General features: G+C 44.7%; 1 protein-coding gene across 5 annotated transcripts in view; it reads right to left on the bottom strand.

Annotated features, from left to right (window-relative positions):
• Positions 1 to 14381, bottom strand: part of SERTAD2 (SERTA domain containing 2) — a 163431-nt gene that overhangs the window by 42450 nt on the left and 106600 nt on the right. Inside the window, exons 1-2 of one of the 5 annotated variants that reach the window (XM_061622244.1) lie at positions 683 to 1063; positions 245 to 471 (exon numbers count right to left, since the gene is read on the bottom strand). The exons of 2 other annotated variants lie outside the window; for them this stretch is intronic. In XM_061622244.1, coding sequence (XP_061478228.1) covers positions 245 to 285 — 41 coding nt within the window. In that variant the 5' untranslated portion in view covers positions 286 to 471; positions 683 to 1063. Of the gene's footprint in view, positions 1 to 244; positions 472 to 682; positions 1064 to 14381 lie in introns of those variants that run through there. 2 more of the 5 variants (XM_061622248.1, XM_061622249.1) reach the window with 2 other exon arrangements.

Here is a 14381-nt window from a genome sequence, read left to right as displayed (position 1 = left end):
GACACCCACGCCGCCGCCTCTGCTGCTTCCTCTCCTCCGAGATCAGAAAGCAAAATTGCAGTGTACAGTTTCCACTGCATCTGGCCTCTACTCTAGCACATACTGAAACTTATCAGAGCAAAAGCAAGTTGCATTGTAAACACGACTCTGAGAAACTCTTACATACGCCACACTGAGACCGGCAACAAAAATGGGCATTTACGTACATTTATGCCATAAACACCACGGAAATGCGCGCACACACCTGCTTAAAGCAAGACTGGAACCGCCGATCCGCCTGCACATTTGGACTCAACCGTTTTGAAGGAAGAAAAGTAACTCAGCCGGCCTCTTTTTTACTGCACGTTTCTTTGGAGGCGGGGGAAGGTAGTTCTCCATAGGGTTACAAAGGGGAGCAAATCATGCAACGGAAGATCGGAGCTTCCTTGGCCCCTCTCTCATCACGCCGGGAGTTCTTTCTGCCTTTAGTTCCTAACCAACAAATATGGGGGGTATTAAACGACAGCCCCCGGGTTTGCCTTGAACGCGTCCCCCCTCCAGACACCCAGCTTGCTCACAGAGCCATTCGCATCTCCCCACTCCACCGGATCCTGAAGCTGGACCGCACGAGGGACACCCTCCCTTCACCCACCACCATCTCTCCTGCCCAGATCCTTCCTTTTGATCCGAGAGTTGAACTTACCACATGCAGCTCCTCCTGAGAACTAAAAGCATCAGGGTCTGCTTCGACACGCTCCTAATCTTCCATATGTCGCTCTTCTCGCCCGGGGGGGGGGCTGACGGTGGGATGGAGGGAGTGGAGTGGGGGCGGGGAGGTGACTGCAGCTTGGGAAGGATTTAAGCCTCCGCTTTCCTCTGGCTGCGGCGATCACGAAGCATTATACAATGGAGGAGGAGGAGGAGGGGGAGGAGGAGGAGACAGGCAGGCAAGCCCTGGAACAGCAGCAGCTTCTGCTTCCAGCGCTTGCCAGGCAAGAGAGTGACGCGAGGAAAGGCTCCTGCAAGCTCCTTGCCCTTTGGCTTACGTTAGAAGCCCCGCCTATGTCCCTAGGCAGGCAGGCACTCCGTCGCTCGCTCCTGCCGCCGCCGCCGCCTGCTTTCCGCTCCATCCCCCCCGCCCAGCTCCCGCAGAAGGCCTGGGAGGCAAGCGACACATGCCCCCTTGCTGGGCCAACCAATGGAAGGCGGAGCCGAGCTCTCAGCTATCACTTACATGTGCCTTCGTCCCAGGAGATCAGCTATGCTAATACAAATCTGCTGCTTACTGCTGGAGACAACACACACGCACAGGCACGAGAGAAAGAGAAAGGGTGACAGCCGGCGCAGGGAACGTGGCTGTCCTCTCCCCCGCCCCGTCTCTGGCCGAAGGTGGGCTTGGGGAGAAGAAGGCGGCCGGAAGAGGCTATTTATCGTCGCGACAAATCTCAAAGTGACGATGGGCGCACGGGAAGAAAGACTCGTCAATTCGAAAAGGAAAGGTGACCAGGAGGTTGACTCCTGCCCTCAATTTGCAGCCCCTGGGGTGGGAACCCTAACTCGATCCCGCTGGTGGTCATGCGTAAGCGTCAAGGGTGGAGTGAAAACTGCACTTTGCATATGCCCAGTGACACTATTATGACTACTTCACATGCCTCAGGCCCAGCTCTGAAAGTGACGGAGGCCGAGCCCGATTCCGAACAAATCGGGCAGGTCCGGCCTGTTCAATGCACCTGTGACGTCCCGAATGAATGAAGTGTTCATTGTCTGCTGTTGAGCTGTGATGTTGTGGGGCAAGGACTCGCTTTATGGGGAGGCTAGCCCAAATCCTGACTACCCTGACTAGCAGTGGGGGTGGACGGAGCCTGCCTCCATCCCACCGGAAACGTGGAGGAGCAAACTTGGAACCTTCTGCATAAAAAAACAAACACAGGCACCCTGCATCGCGGAGCAGCAGCAGCAAGAGTCTTTCAACACGCACAGCCAGCCACCTAGCAAGCCAGGCGACTCTCGTTTCCGAGAGGAACGAAAGCCAGGCAGCAAGACGGAAAGACGCAGAGAGACACACCAGTGTGTGTGTATATATACACGTGGCCCGTTCCAGTTTCATGTGCACACGTAAGTTGTACAGTTTGGTAGCGACGCTCACGCGCAAAAAGCAGTTGAGTTGGGCGCGGACACGCACGCGCGCAACCTCCCAACAACCAGCAGCCAGCCTGCTGAGCGGAGCAAACCGCAACTATGATCAGCATGCGAGCTATTTAACAACTTGAAACTGGTCAACAAGTCAAACTGCAGCAGCGCTGCCAGTGCCTGAAAGCAGCGGGAGGAGCAGCAGCAGGCGAGATCTGCAGAAGGAACAACAACTGGGGTCCTCCTGCAAGCTAGAGCAGCGATCAAGGGAAGTGGGAGGAGGAGGAGGAGGAGGAGAAGGTTGGGAGGGCTGGCTCGGCTGCTGGCGAAAGGAGGGGGCAGCGAGGGCCTCCCTCCCTGGCATGAGTGCACAGAGAGAGACGGGAGGGAGGGCTTGTTTTCGTCGGCAACTTGCGCCGGACCTTTTCCTCGCAGCCTTCGGGAGAGCCACGCTTCTCTTTCTCCCCCCCCCCCCAAAAAAAATAGGTGAGCGAGGTGGAGCCTCCTACCAGCCCTTGCATAACTCTGGGATGCAGCAGGGTAAAAACAAGCCAGGCGGGCAACGGCATTGCTTAAGAGAAGGCAGCGCTCTTGCTGCGCGCTCTGGGTGACCAGACTCGGGGCGGGGAGCCGCAAGACCTAGGCTCCCCGCTTCGCACCAAACTACCCTCAAGACGAGCAAAAGCGTCTTGGTTGGAACTTTTCCCCCTCGCCTGGTACAGACGATGAAGGCGCCACAGAGGCAAACAAAACTGCTGTCCGCTTCCACCCCACCCCGTTATCAAGGAACTTGACCTACAATAAGAGCTCGTTACCATAATGACAAGGTATCACCATACGTGCGTAAAGCCAACGAGTTACCTTGACGGGAGAGGGATGGGCGCTGCCTTTCGGCAACATCTCATCTTCCCCCCCTCTTGTCCTGCCCCCTCCCAGGGATGATGGGATTGTAGGGTTGTGATGTAGAAAGATGGGTCTTTGGGGGGCAGTTTTGGGAGCTGTTCTAAGCACCCCTCCCTATTCCTAGCTCCTGCAGTTTCTTTCAACCTCCACTACTCAAAACGGCCCTTTATTTATTTATTTGTCAGTGGTGGTGGTGGTGGTAGTAGTAGGCTACAGCAGTTGTGTTACGAAATCATCAGGAAGAAACTGGTCACTCGGTTTCTTCCTTCTAGAAGTTTATTCTTACCTGGGAAGCTAAACTCTCCAAGGCTGGTGGTGGGTTTTTTGGCCCTCATCACAAGCTTGCTTTCAATACACATAAAGATTGAAGGGAGGTTTATTATAAGTTACGTAAATGATGCTTAAGAAGTATAAGTTATTTCATGTAGAATAATAAAAGGCAATTCATGCACCTTAAAATGTTGGCTCTAGCCCCAACATTGTCACAAATAATTTTGGCCTTTAATTGTTCACTAAACCAGTGGTACCTTGGGACAATAAAGCTTTGCCATAAAGTTGATTATCAGTTATTAGTATGGAGACAGGGTCGGGTGTTACACTCCAAATGTTCTGTAATGATTTATAATAAATCAGTCTGATGATTGCCTTGCCATTAAACTCAATTTTTTAAAAAGCACAGAAATCACCTGAAATGTGAAATTCAAATGGAGGCACAATTTTGAAGCCCACGTAAGTAAAGCTACTTAAATACAGAACTAAATAGGTCCCATGGAATTTAATAGGGTCTACTGCCAAGCATAAGATCCTCTGTGGCGCAGAGTGTTAAGCGGCGGTAACACAGCTGAAAGCTCTGCTCACGGCTGGAGTTCGATTCCAACAAAAGGAGGAAGTCGAATCTCTGGTAAAAGGGGTCGAGGTCCACTCAGCCTTCCATCCATCCGTGGTCGGTAAAATGAGTACCCGGCATATGCTGGGGGGTAAAGAAAGGCAGGGAAAGGAACTGGCAATCCCACCCCATCTATATGGTCTGCCTAGTAAACGTCGCAAGACGTCACCCTAAGAGTCGGAAATGACTCGCACTACAAGTCCGGGGACACCTTTACCTTTCTCTTTAGTGCCAAGCATATGCACATTGGATTGTAGCTGAAGGCAGCAATTCAAAACACATGCGCTAGAGAATAGGATCCTCTGAGCTCAATGAGACTTACTCCAGTGCTCAGGATTGAATTGCAAGGGTATTTCAGTAGTGCTCCACTTCTTGTGGCATAATGACAATTTAAAAGTAGATTGGCACTTACACACAGAAGCCCCTCCCCCTTCAAGGATACAGTTGTATTATGGAGACTTCAGCTAAGGCAGAAGAGAACTGAGTGGGTTGCTTGGTGGGGTTTAGAGAGTTGTTTACCAGGAGGGAGGTGGAGTTTGGATTAGTATTGAGTAAAACCATATGCTTATGTGCCTTAAGAAGAAATCTTGTTAATCTTGTTAGCTTTGTTATCTGTAATAAATACTTAATTTGGTTTACCAAAGGCCTGATCCTTGGCTGGGGTTTCACAGACCAGAAGGGAGGGTAAGGTAATGACCAAGGCTGAAGGGGAACTGTAACAAATGGTGGCAGCGGTGAAGAGAATAACAATACCAGTATTCAGAGTCAGAAGGGGGGGCATATGAAGATTGGGAGGGTAGCATGTTTCCAAAAACTATATACAATATAAGTACTAAATTAACTATATTAAAACATAAAAGTATGAAATGTTATTTTCGGAAGGTGAGAAGATAATATGCAGCTTATTTTGTGATCTGCATGTCATCACAAATGTGTATTAGTTTGGCATGATCTCACAAGCACTACGGAACCATATGATAGTAGAGTTGCAAGGGGCCTATGAAGCCATCGAGTCTAAACTCCTGCTCAATGCAGGAATCCAAGTTAAAGCATACCTGACAGATGGCTATCCAACTGCCTCTTGAATGGCTCCCTCCCTCTCTCTCTCCTTAGATCAGGGCATTTTCTTCAGTCTAGACTCTAGGATGTCGTAGGCTGATCTCAAGAGTTATGTGGGCACCAGGCTGTCAGCTGTAGTGCTGCTGTTGCAGTGAGTCCCCTGTGCCTGGCCCAAAGGGGCCTGGAAGAGCAACCAACAGCATCCTCCAAATTGCTGCTGTCAGGGCTGGCTGGGTGGCGAGGAAGAGGAGGAACAGAAAGGATGCCCCCCTTCCTCCAACCCCAGAGGTCCTTGAGCTGCTTCTTCAGTTTGCAGGCAGAGCAGCAAGGAAGAACAGGAAGCAGCTAGCGGCACCAGAACACCCTGGTTGTGGCTGCTTGTAACCAAAGAGGGGGGAAAAGAAGAATATCATCTCATATGAATCTCTTCACTGAAGGGAATTGTGTTCCCTTTTTATCTTTACAGTGCAATCCTATACATGTCTTCCCAGAAGTAAGACCCATTCAGTTGAATGGGGCTTAATTCCAAGGAAGTGGGTACAGGATTGTATTCAGCCTCAAAGTAAAGTTGAAATCTATGGAAAGATGATTATAGGTACATAAGATTCTGGCTGTTCTTAAAAACTTGTTAGAAACCCTTTTATCACTAATATCCAGTCCTTGCCAGAGCATCTCCAAGAGTTTTCGGGACTCAAATTTGATTCAACTGCCAAAGCTGATTTCAAACAATTCACTTTGGAAAAGTTTTGATTGAATTATCTCCCTGTATATAATACCTGAAAACAGGTGAGCAGGCTCTGCGCATAACTATTCCATTTTCATCTGCATATCTTTGCAAAGCTGGTTTTTCTACTCCTATGACTATTAAAGCAAAGCAGCAGAATATACTGGATGTTGAAAGTAACCTAAGATGTGCTGTATCATCCCCGGTGCTCAGAATCCAAAAGCTTGTGATAAGCATGTTAATCATAATTGAAGCTGACTCCTTGAAATTTAAAATTTGATGTGGCTTTTTTGAAAATTTGAATAATTTTTCAAAAATTGTAAGTACTTTGATTCATTGTTATTAAGCCCAAAATTTTATTTAGAATTAAAAGTCACAATATTTCAATCCTTTTGAAAATTCAGATAAAATAATTGGGGGAGCCAGGTTTGAAGAGGGGGGGGGGTGTAGGTTATGTTAGCTAAAAAGGGGCATGGGTTTGAAAAGGTTGAGAACACTGTGTTATGCCACAGCTGGAAGAATTGCACTGACTGCCAGTTAGCTGCCAGGCTAAGTTCAAGGTGCTGTTGGTAGTATACAAAGCTCTATACAGCTCAGGACCAGGATACCTAAAAGATTGTCTTACTCCTTATATAATCAATCAAACACTGTACTCTGAAGGTGAGAGTGTCCTGCAGATAACATCTATCAGAAAGTCAGTTTGACCCTTTGGCGTGGCAGTACATACGACAATGGAACCAATTACCTATACCACTCCAAATCAGACAGGCACCATCACTTAGTATCTTTTTGGTGCCCACTGAAGACCCTCCTTTCCCAAGAAGCCTTTTAAGTGGAGACTTTTATCCCAGTCTGTATCTGTATTGGACCTGAAATTGTTTTTATATATCTTTTTATTGTTGAAGTTTTCATTGTTTAAAATCACTTCAGGGTGTTTTATGGGAAGCAATGAATAAATATCCAACTGCTTGTGTTTCTATGCCAGTCATACTGGACAAGTAAAAATTAAATAATGGCCTAAGATTTCCTCTTGCTGCAATAATCTGCAAACTAATTTTTGATAAATGATTCAGGAATTGAATAGTTTAGACAAAACTGATGTCAAAGTTACCTAACAGCTGGATTCTTTTCTTACAATGGGACAGGAAAACAGTTTTTCCTTTTGATATTTTAAAATGTTAATTTCTCGTATTTCCCCCCCACTATACATAGTTATATATAATCAAACTGCAAGTTTATAAAAATGAATAATCCCCATCAATTTGAGTACTTTAATCTCAGTGTTAAGAATCAAGATTTATTTTTGTAAGGAATTGGGGGTTTCTTGGGAGTAGAACTTGGATATTTTAGAGGGAGATGGGAGAGCCAGTGTGGTGTAGTGGTTAAGGTGCTGGACTACAACCTGAGAGACCAGGGTTCAAATCCCCACATAGCCATGAAGCTCACTGGGTGACCCTGGGCCAGTCACTGCCTCTCAGCCTCAGAGGGAGGCAATGATAAACCCCCTATGAATACCGCTTACAATGAAAACCCTATTCAAAGGGTCACCTTAAGTCAGGATCAACTTGAAGGCAGTCCATTTCCATTTTTTCAGAGGGAGATGGCAAATAGTGTGAGCAGTCCTGGCCAAATTTAAGAAAACATAAAATGAGCTTCCTTTTTGTAACATACTACATATATACACACACAGACAGACAGGTTAAGTCTGCATCACCAAATTTAGAAGTAAAGTGACTGCCAGAAACTAGCACAAGAATGTCAGATGCAGCCTCAACTCCCACTCCCATTCTGTTTTATTACAAAGTGAGTGCAAGGGCAGTTTCAATGAACTGATGAACACGACAGACCTTTATGCTTGCACACCTCTCTCTAAAAAAATGCATGAAATATATCAAATTATTCTAGGATTTACGGACTCATCACAACAGCTCACCTAGTCTCATCAGTCTGCCTCTTTCCAAGGTAGAAAAGCAATATATATTTATATCAGAGTAAAAGTGTGGGGTCCACAGCCCTGTTCCATTGATGCAGCCACTGATGTTGGCTTCCTACCTCCAGCTCTGCACCCTAAAAAAATATTTATTTATTTATTTCACGAATGGCTTCCCATAAAACATCTCAAAGCAATTTAACAATAAAAATAGATACAAATATAATCCAGATACAGAGTTCATGTCAGAGGGGTATGCCTATGAATACCAGTTACTGGAAATCATGAGTGGGTAGAGTGCTTATTGCACACAGGTGCTGCTTGTGCCCATAGGCATCTGTTTGGCCACTGTGAGATGCCAGACAAGATGGGTCTTTGGTCTGATCAAGCAAAGCTGCTCTTCTTAAGCTCCATTATCAGCTTGTAAGAGGAACGGGCTGGGGCAGCAGGCTTGTAGCTCATGGGCACGACCTTGTGCAACTGCTTTATTAACCAGTTGCAGCAAGACTTCACAGCTGTTATATAACCAGAGGGGCATGCACCAGCAGCACATGTATTTCTGGAGTTTGCCAAGATATGCCTGCTTGTGCTGTCTGCTCTTTTGCTTTTGGCTTCCTATGAGGAACAATTCTGCAATCAATAGATAATGTAGGTGGAATGCACAGAGTGCAACAAATACATACTGCCACATACAGTGGCTATAATCTCTTGGTATCCTGTATCCAGGTCAACAAATTTATGATATAGTCTTAAATAAATACCCTCTCTGAAAACAATTGTGTCATGTCCAACTACATTAGAAAGCCCAAGGTTAGGATACTAATCTATTACCTGTAAGTAACCTATTGTTTGTCTCCTTGGCAAGTTATATTAATAAGAAAAAATGTTATGAATGCAGTAAGTTATTGATGTTGATGATGAAGGCGACAACAGCAGTGTGGAAATACAATCTATTTAGAAAAGGGGGAAGCAAAAAAGGTCCTCCTGGAAACCAAGTAACTTTTTAAATTGCATTTCATCCCATGGATCTAAAATATTGCTCACTTGGAGCACAATTAAGCCAAAAGTTAAACACATTGAAATCGAGTGGACTTCTGTGTCCTTATGTCTGGCAGAGAGGCATGCAATCTTGAACAGAGTTCTTTCTGGATTTCCTGACCAAATAGTCAGTCTCAATTCAAATACTGGAAAGAGCTAGGCATTCTTCTGAAATTCTCCCCATCTGGGTTTCTCCTTCAATTTTGGAATTCTAAATTACTTTTTCCAATTTCCAAATTGGAATAAAAACTGATGCATTAGGAAATCCTCCAATTTTTTAAATAAAAAAACGTTTATTTTGTACAGTGTGCTGCATATGCACCATTTGCTTTTGGTTCCTTCAATTCATTTGCATCTTTCCCCTTTCTGAGTTACCAATACACATGTGTTCACAAGCACAGCAAACAAACAAACACCAGTACTGATGAGACTGTATGTAATATTGTATGTAGATTATTTTTGTGTGGTGCTTACCCAGGGGCTGTTAGAAAGTTTTCTGTTAGAAGAAACCACAGTTTCCCGAGTTTGGACACAAAGTAGGATAAAGCTATGGTTTGACACATTAATTTATTAACTAACCACAGTTCTCCAAGTGCAATGGTAATAGGGGTTACCTATAGGTAAACTGTGGTTAGTTCAAGAACGATTGCTTTCTATATGCTCTCCTCACATGTGCAAAGTCTTACTCCCAAAACCATGGTTTCCCATTACATATGAAACGGCCAAAGCTGTGTGACATCCCTTAAGATTGTGCCTTTCTTGTGGGGATAGTACTTACTGCTTTGTCCCAGAATGCACATTTAATTGCTATTCAGGTTGCTGCATGGAATGTGCTTACACAAGTGTTCCAGGTAAAACTTGGTATTTTTAGTGTTGTTAGTCTTGAGCCATACAATTTCCCTTCCCCAATGCTGGCACCATTTTATGAAAATGGTTAGTCGTTGTTTTTTAAAAAAACACTTTGTAGATGTTATGCTGCCTGCTACAAGATGTGACACCTGAGAATACTGATCCTGTCACATTAAAACAAAATGTTTAAACACTGTTTCTTTAGAAAAGGGATTTGCAAAAGTGCAAGGCAAAAGATAAACACATTTTTGGAATGCTTTTTGTGCAAAAAGACCCTATGGACACAATCCACTGAAGTTATCTAGCACGTGCCCCACTGAACTGTGGCACTTATACCTGTATAACCATGTGAAAGTTTATCCTATTGAAGCCTGTGAGATTTGCTCTTCTGTAATGCCTGCAATCCAGATGAAGTTGGCTGAGTAGACATTCTTCAGTGTACAGTTAAGTGAACAGCTCTTTCTCTGAATAACACTCCAAGAGCTGGTTCGTATATGTTTGTTTATCACTTCATGCATTAAAAAAGCCATCACAGATCTAATCCACAGACAGAACTTAGAGATCACCCCACATCACCTCAAAAACACACAATACTTTTTAACATTTTCATGAAGTCCACTTCTGAGGCATGAAGTGACATACCAGCCCATGATGTTTAAAACTGGGGGTTCCAAAGTCACAATGGAACCTTAACTGTCTCAGTGTGGGCTCGAGAGGCAGTGTGGTGTAGTGGTTAGAGTGTTAGACTAGGACCTGGGAGACCAGGGTTGAAATTCCTATTCAGACATGAAGCTCACCAGGTGACTTTAGGCCAGTCACTGTCTGTCAGTCTAATTTACCTGTCAGGGTTGTTGTGAGGATGAAATGGAAAGCGGGGAAACCATGGACACCACCTTGAGCTCCTTAGAGGAAGAATAGTATTGCAGGCCATATAGGGCATGCAGAGCAACTACTTTGCACAAATTTGATAAGTGTGCTCACTCATTCAGACACCAGTTGGAAAGTGCTCTCTCTTGTTGGCAACCGTTGCAGAAGGAAACCCTCTGCTGCCATTTGGAGACTGAAAACGCTGTAGTATTTGTAGCCTAAGAAACCGTGGTGTCAGCTGAAAAGGGCGGCCTCCACAATAAACAGAATACACGAGTTGACAGGCCTTTTATTTTTCTAGACAGCTTATTTATGGCTGTTTGGGAAGCCCAAGATTTTGCTTTTATAGGGTGTTGACCAAAGTACCAAAGAAAGCCATCTTTTGCTATTGAAAAATATTTTTTGCCTGCCATTCGATGTTGAAGTGAGCAGGCACCCTCTTAAAAAAAGCAAACACATTTCAGGTGCCCCATTTATTTATTTATTTAAGCTAGGTTCTTCTCTGAACTTGGGTCGCATTACCAAAAGAAAATGCATGTATGTCAAATGCAAAATGTTTATCCTGTTAATACTAAGTAAAGCTTCTCCTTTTCAGTGAAGTTGCAGCAAGGATATCTGTTTGAAAGGAGCCTTTAGAAGTTGTAATCATGCTGTTCCTTCCCCCCCCCCCAGCAGTTGCTGAGTAGCTAAGGTGGTTCTAAATAAAGAACTGGAGTCAACAACAGGAAATAACTCCCACAGAAAAAAAAGACAGAGAGCGAGAACGAGCAGAATACAAACTCTCACCAACTCTTGTGCACAGCTGACAACAGCCCTTTTGTTCTGTGCATGCTGCATCTAAAATAGTTGCTTTTCAGAGCTTCTACTTGCCTTTTCATCAAAGCCAGTAAACCTGTCAGAGGCAGCAACCCCTGCCCATGTACTGGTGTTCAAAGTTCTACCTCCCAAGCTCCACCCACCCGTCAAACCCTGCCCACCTGCCTTGTTAGAGTTTTGCCCACTCTAGCAAACCTACAGCCTGCTCAGCCACGTCACCTGTATGCTCTAGTATGGTTAAATAGGTTCTCTGAAATAGACACACCTCTTTTGAAACTGAAGCTTTTCTTTCCAAAGCATTCTTGAAAAGAGAAGCGGGGGCTGGAGACGGGATGGATGAAGTTAGGTCAGGTTGGAGGGACTTTGGTAGGTCCATCTTTTGAGTAACACTACAATTTGAGAAAGGGCAGCAGCTGCAATTAAGATGAAAAAGAGGCAGGGCAACCAGCTTTCCTTCCTCACTTCCACAATTAAATACAAAATCCATTCAGCCTTCCCCATCCTAGAACCCTTCAGACACTGGACTCCAGCATCCTTCAGCTCCATCCAACATGACCACTGGTATGGGATGATGGGAATTGTAGTCCCAACAACCTCTGGAAGACACTGGGTTCCAGATGTACAAAATATCAAAACATCCATTGACATTGTGTATGATAATTTTTAGGGCTATTTATTGGAGATAAACTCAATGGAGAAATTATGAGTTTTATGACAGTATAAAATTGCCAGATTTGGGGGTTTTTTTTGGAAGCTAATTCTTGTGTACAACTTGAAATAAATGATGAGCTGTTCCTGTTCCTTAACATGTAATGAAGAGACAATTCATTTACAGATTGCTAGTTAGGGTTCTCCAAAGGCAAATTCAGCAGTTAATATGAGAGGCTGTCAAGGTGACCAGTTTCTCAGAAAACCTTGAGATCTGTTTCATTGGCACCTTAAGACACATTCATAATGTACTTTAAAGTGCTTAATGCTTTTTACCTTCTGTACAATTTATACTGTTGGGGGTCTTTTTCCTAGAATTACAGCAAAATGGTTGCCATTCCCACAACAGGTCCATGCTGTTCTGGTACCATCTTTTGGGGAAAGCCACTATTATGACCCCAGTTTAACTAGTTTGTAGAACAGAACCTTAACTCCAGTTGAGATCTATTGAGGACAAATACTATCAGGAGTAATGAGCTATGCTCTCTTGTTCACTATTTATGACCCACAGGCCTGAAGATCCATTTCCAAAGCTAACAACAGCTTAACCATGCTGTGGAGCCAGTTAGGAGCCTCTTGACACACCCTACTAAATTGCTGTTTAATAATCTCCTCCCAGGAAGATCCTTGTAGGCAGTACTGTAGTGGCAAATTCAGAAGTACAGGGTCCCTTCATGACAGTCATACCATGCCCCCTCACAGCCACTCCACCTTCTAAGAATATACAATAAAATGAACTCTGTCTTTTGATTTGTTTAGAGAACTTGCCCTTAGTGATGCATTGCAACTATCAATGCAGATCTCCATGTGCTGCCTTTCAGCTAGATCTACTATTTTCTGTGCATGTACATGGGCAAATGTAACAAGATGCTATACAGTAAGGAACTTCCTTTGCTGAGTTTCCCTTTTTGGCTGCCCTACCAAGACTAAAGGGGAGTGTGCTAACTAATGGGAAGAGTCATTTCACTATTATTGGCTCCAATTAGCAGGAAAGCACTGAAGATGTAGGGACCCTATTTGGACCCTACTTCAAAAAATGTAAGGGGTCTGAGACACCTGGGGCCCTGGATGATTACACCCCTGCTTATAGGGCAAAAAGTGCTGAGAGTGAACAGGAAGTGAGGAATCTCTAGCAAAAGAAAGCTAGTTCAGGCTGCAGGTAGGATATTCCTGGCCATCAGAAAGGACTGATGAATTGTTTTGCATTGCCCTCATCCAATGGGATGGAAAAAGCTAAGAAACATACAATGATGAATTCATAATCTCTCTTGACTTCAATAGAGTCTACACTGGCACTGTTTTCAAAGCTGTGTTAATTTTCAACAGAGCAGTGATGACCATTTGGGCCAACATACTAGAGACAAAAAAAGGACACCAACATATGTGTGCAGATAATATTTTGGTTTGATAATTGGGTCTTTTTGTATGTATTTTATGATGTACAAGAGCAAACGGGTCTCACTAAAAAAAGATAACATTAGATTCTGCATCTTTAAAAGGCACAGAATAAAAAAGAAACAAGCAGAAGTCAGATATTGAAGCAGGCTAAGAGAAAACTAACAAGGATCAGATGGGGCAGGGGAGGGTCAAGAAGAGGACTCAAAGGTTCAGTGAAGAAGCCAGTTTCTGGGACTGGGTTGGGGCTACAGGTATGAATCTCAGTCAGGAAGGTATTTATGGTAGGGCTTTGCCCAAGTCTTTAGTTCAGGAGTGGGGAGCCTGTGGCCTTCCAGATGTGATTGGACTCCAACTCCTATCGTTCCTGACCATTTGACATGCTGGCTGTGGCTGGCAGGAGTTGTAGTCCACCATCTAGGCAGCCTTTCCCAACCAGTGTGCCTCCAGATGTTGTTGGACCACAACTCCCATCATCCTCAGCCACCATTTCCAATGGCTGAGGCTGATGGGAGTTGTGGTCCAACAACATCTGGAAGCACACCGGTTGGGAAAGGCTGATCTAGAGGGTCACAGTATTTCCATTCCTTCTTTAGATAAAGCCTACCTTTGAGGGGCGGATAAAAGTTGTTCTGGCGGAACTGACCATATCCCATTGCCCATTTCTGCCACTGTGCAGTACTGCCATCTTGGCAAGCGTTAACATGCATACATAGCTGATAGATACGGCTACTAAATGTGACGGTGCTGTGTTCAAGTCTGACAGCTGGGCATCTGCTTTGTAAATTTGCAAAACTGTGGCAACCCAGGCATCAGTAGTGCAGAGCAGTGGAAGGACAGCCCCCAGGAGGGATGTTGCAAGCAGCTGACAAGTACAAATAGGAGAAAGAGGAAGGAAAACACAGAGCCTAGCCCCTATGGATGGTTTTCATTTATGGGCTCTGTTATGCTAAGATTTTAGTTAGGTGAGGAAATAAGAAAAATATTACCCTGCAGGTTGTTATACTCTAGCATAGCCTTTCCCAACGTTTGGGTCCCCGGATGTTGTAGGACTACAACTCCCATCAGCCCTAGCCAGCATGGCCAATGGTCAGGAA

The sequence above is a fragment of the Rhineura floridana genome, chromosome 4 (assembly GCF_030035675.1).
Source record: "Rhineura floridana isolate rRhiFlo1 chromosome 4, rRhiFlo1.hap2, whole genome shotgun sequence".
Classification (NCBI taxonomy): Eukaryota; Metazoa; Chordata; class Lepidosauria; order Squamata; family Rhineuridae; genus Rhineura; species Rhineura floridana.
The sequence above is the reverse complement of the archived record's forward strand: the minus strand, read 5'-3'. Positions and strand labels throughout refer to the sequence as shown.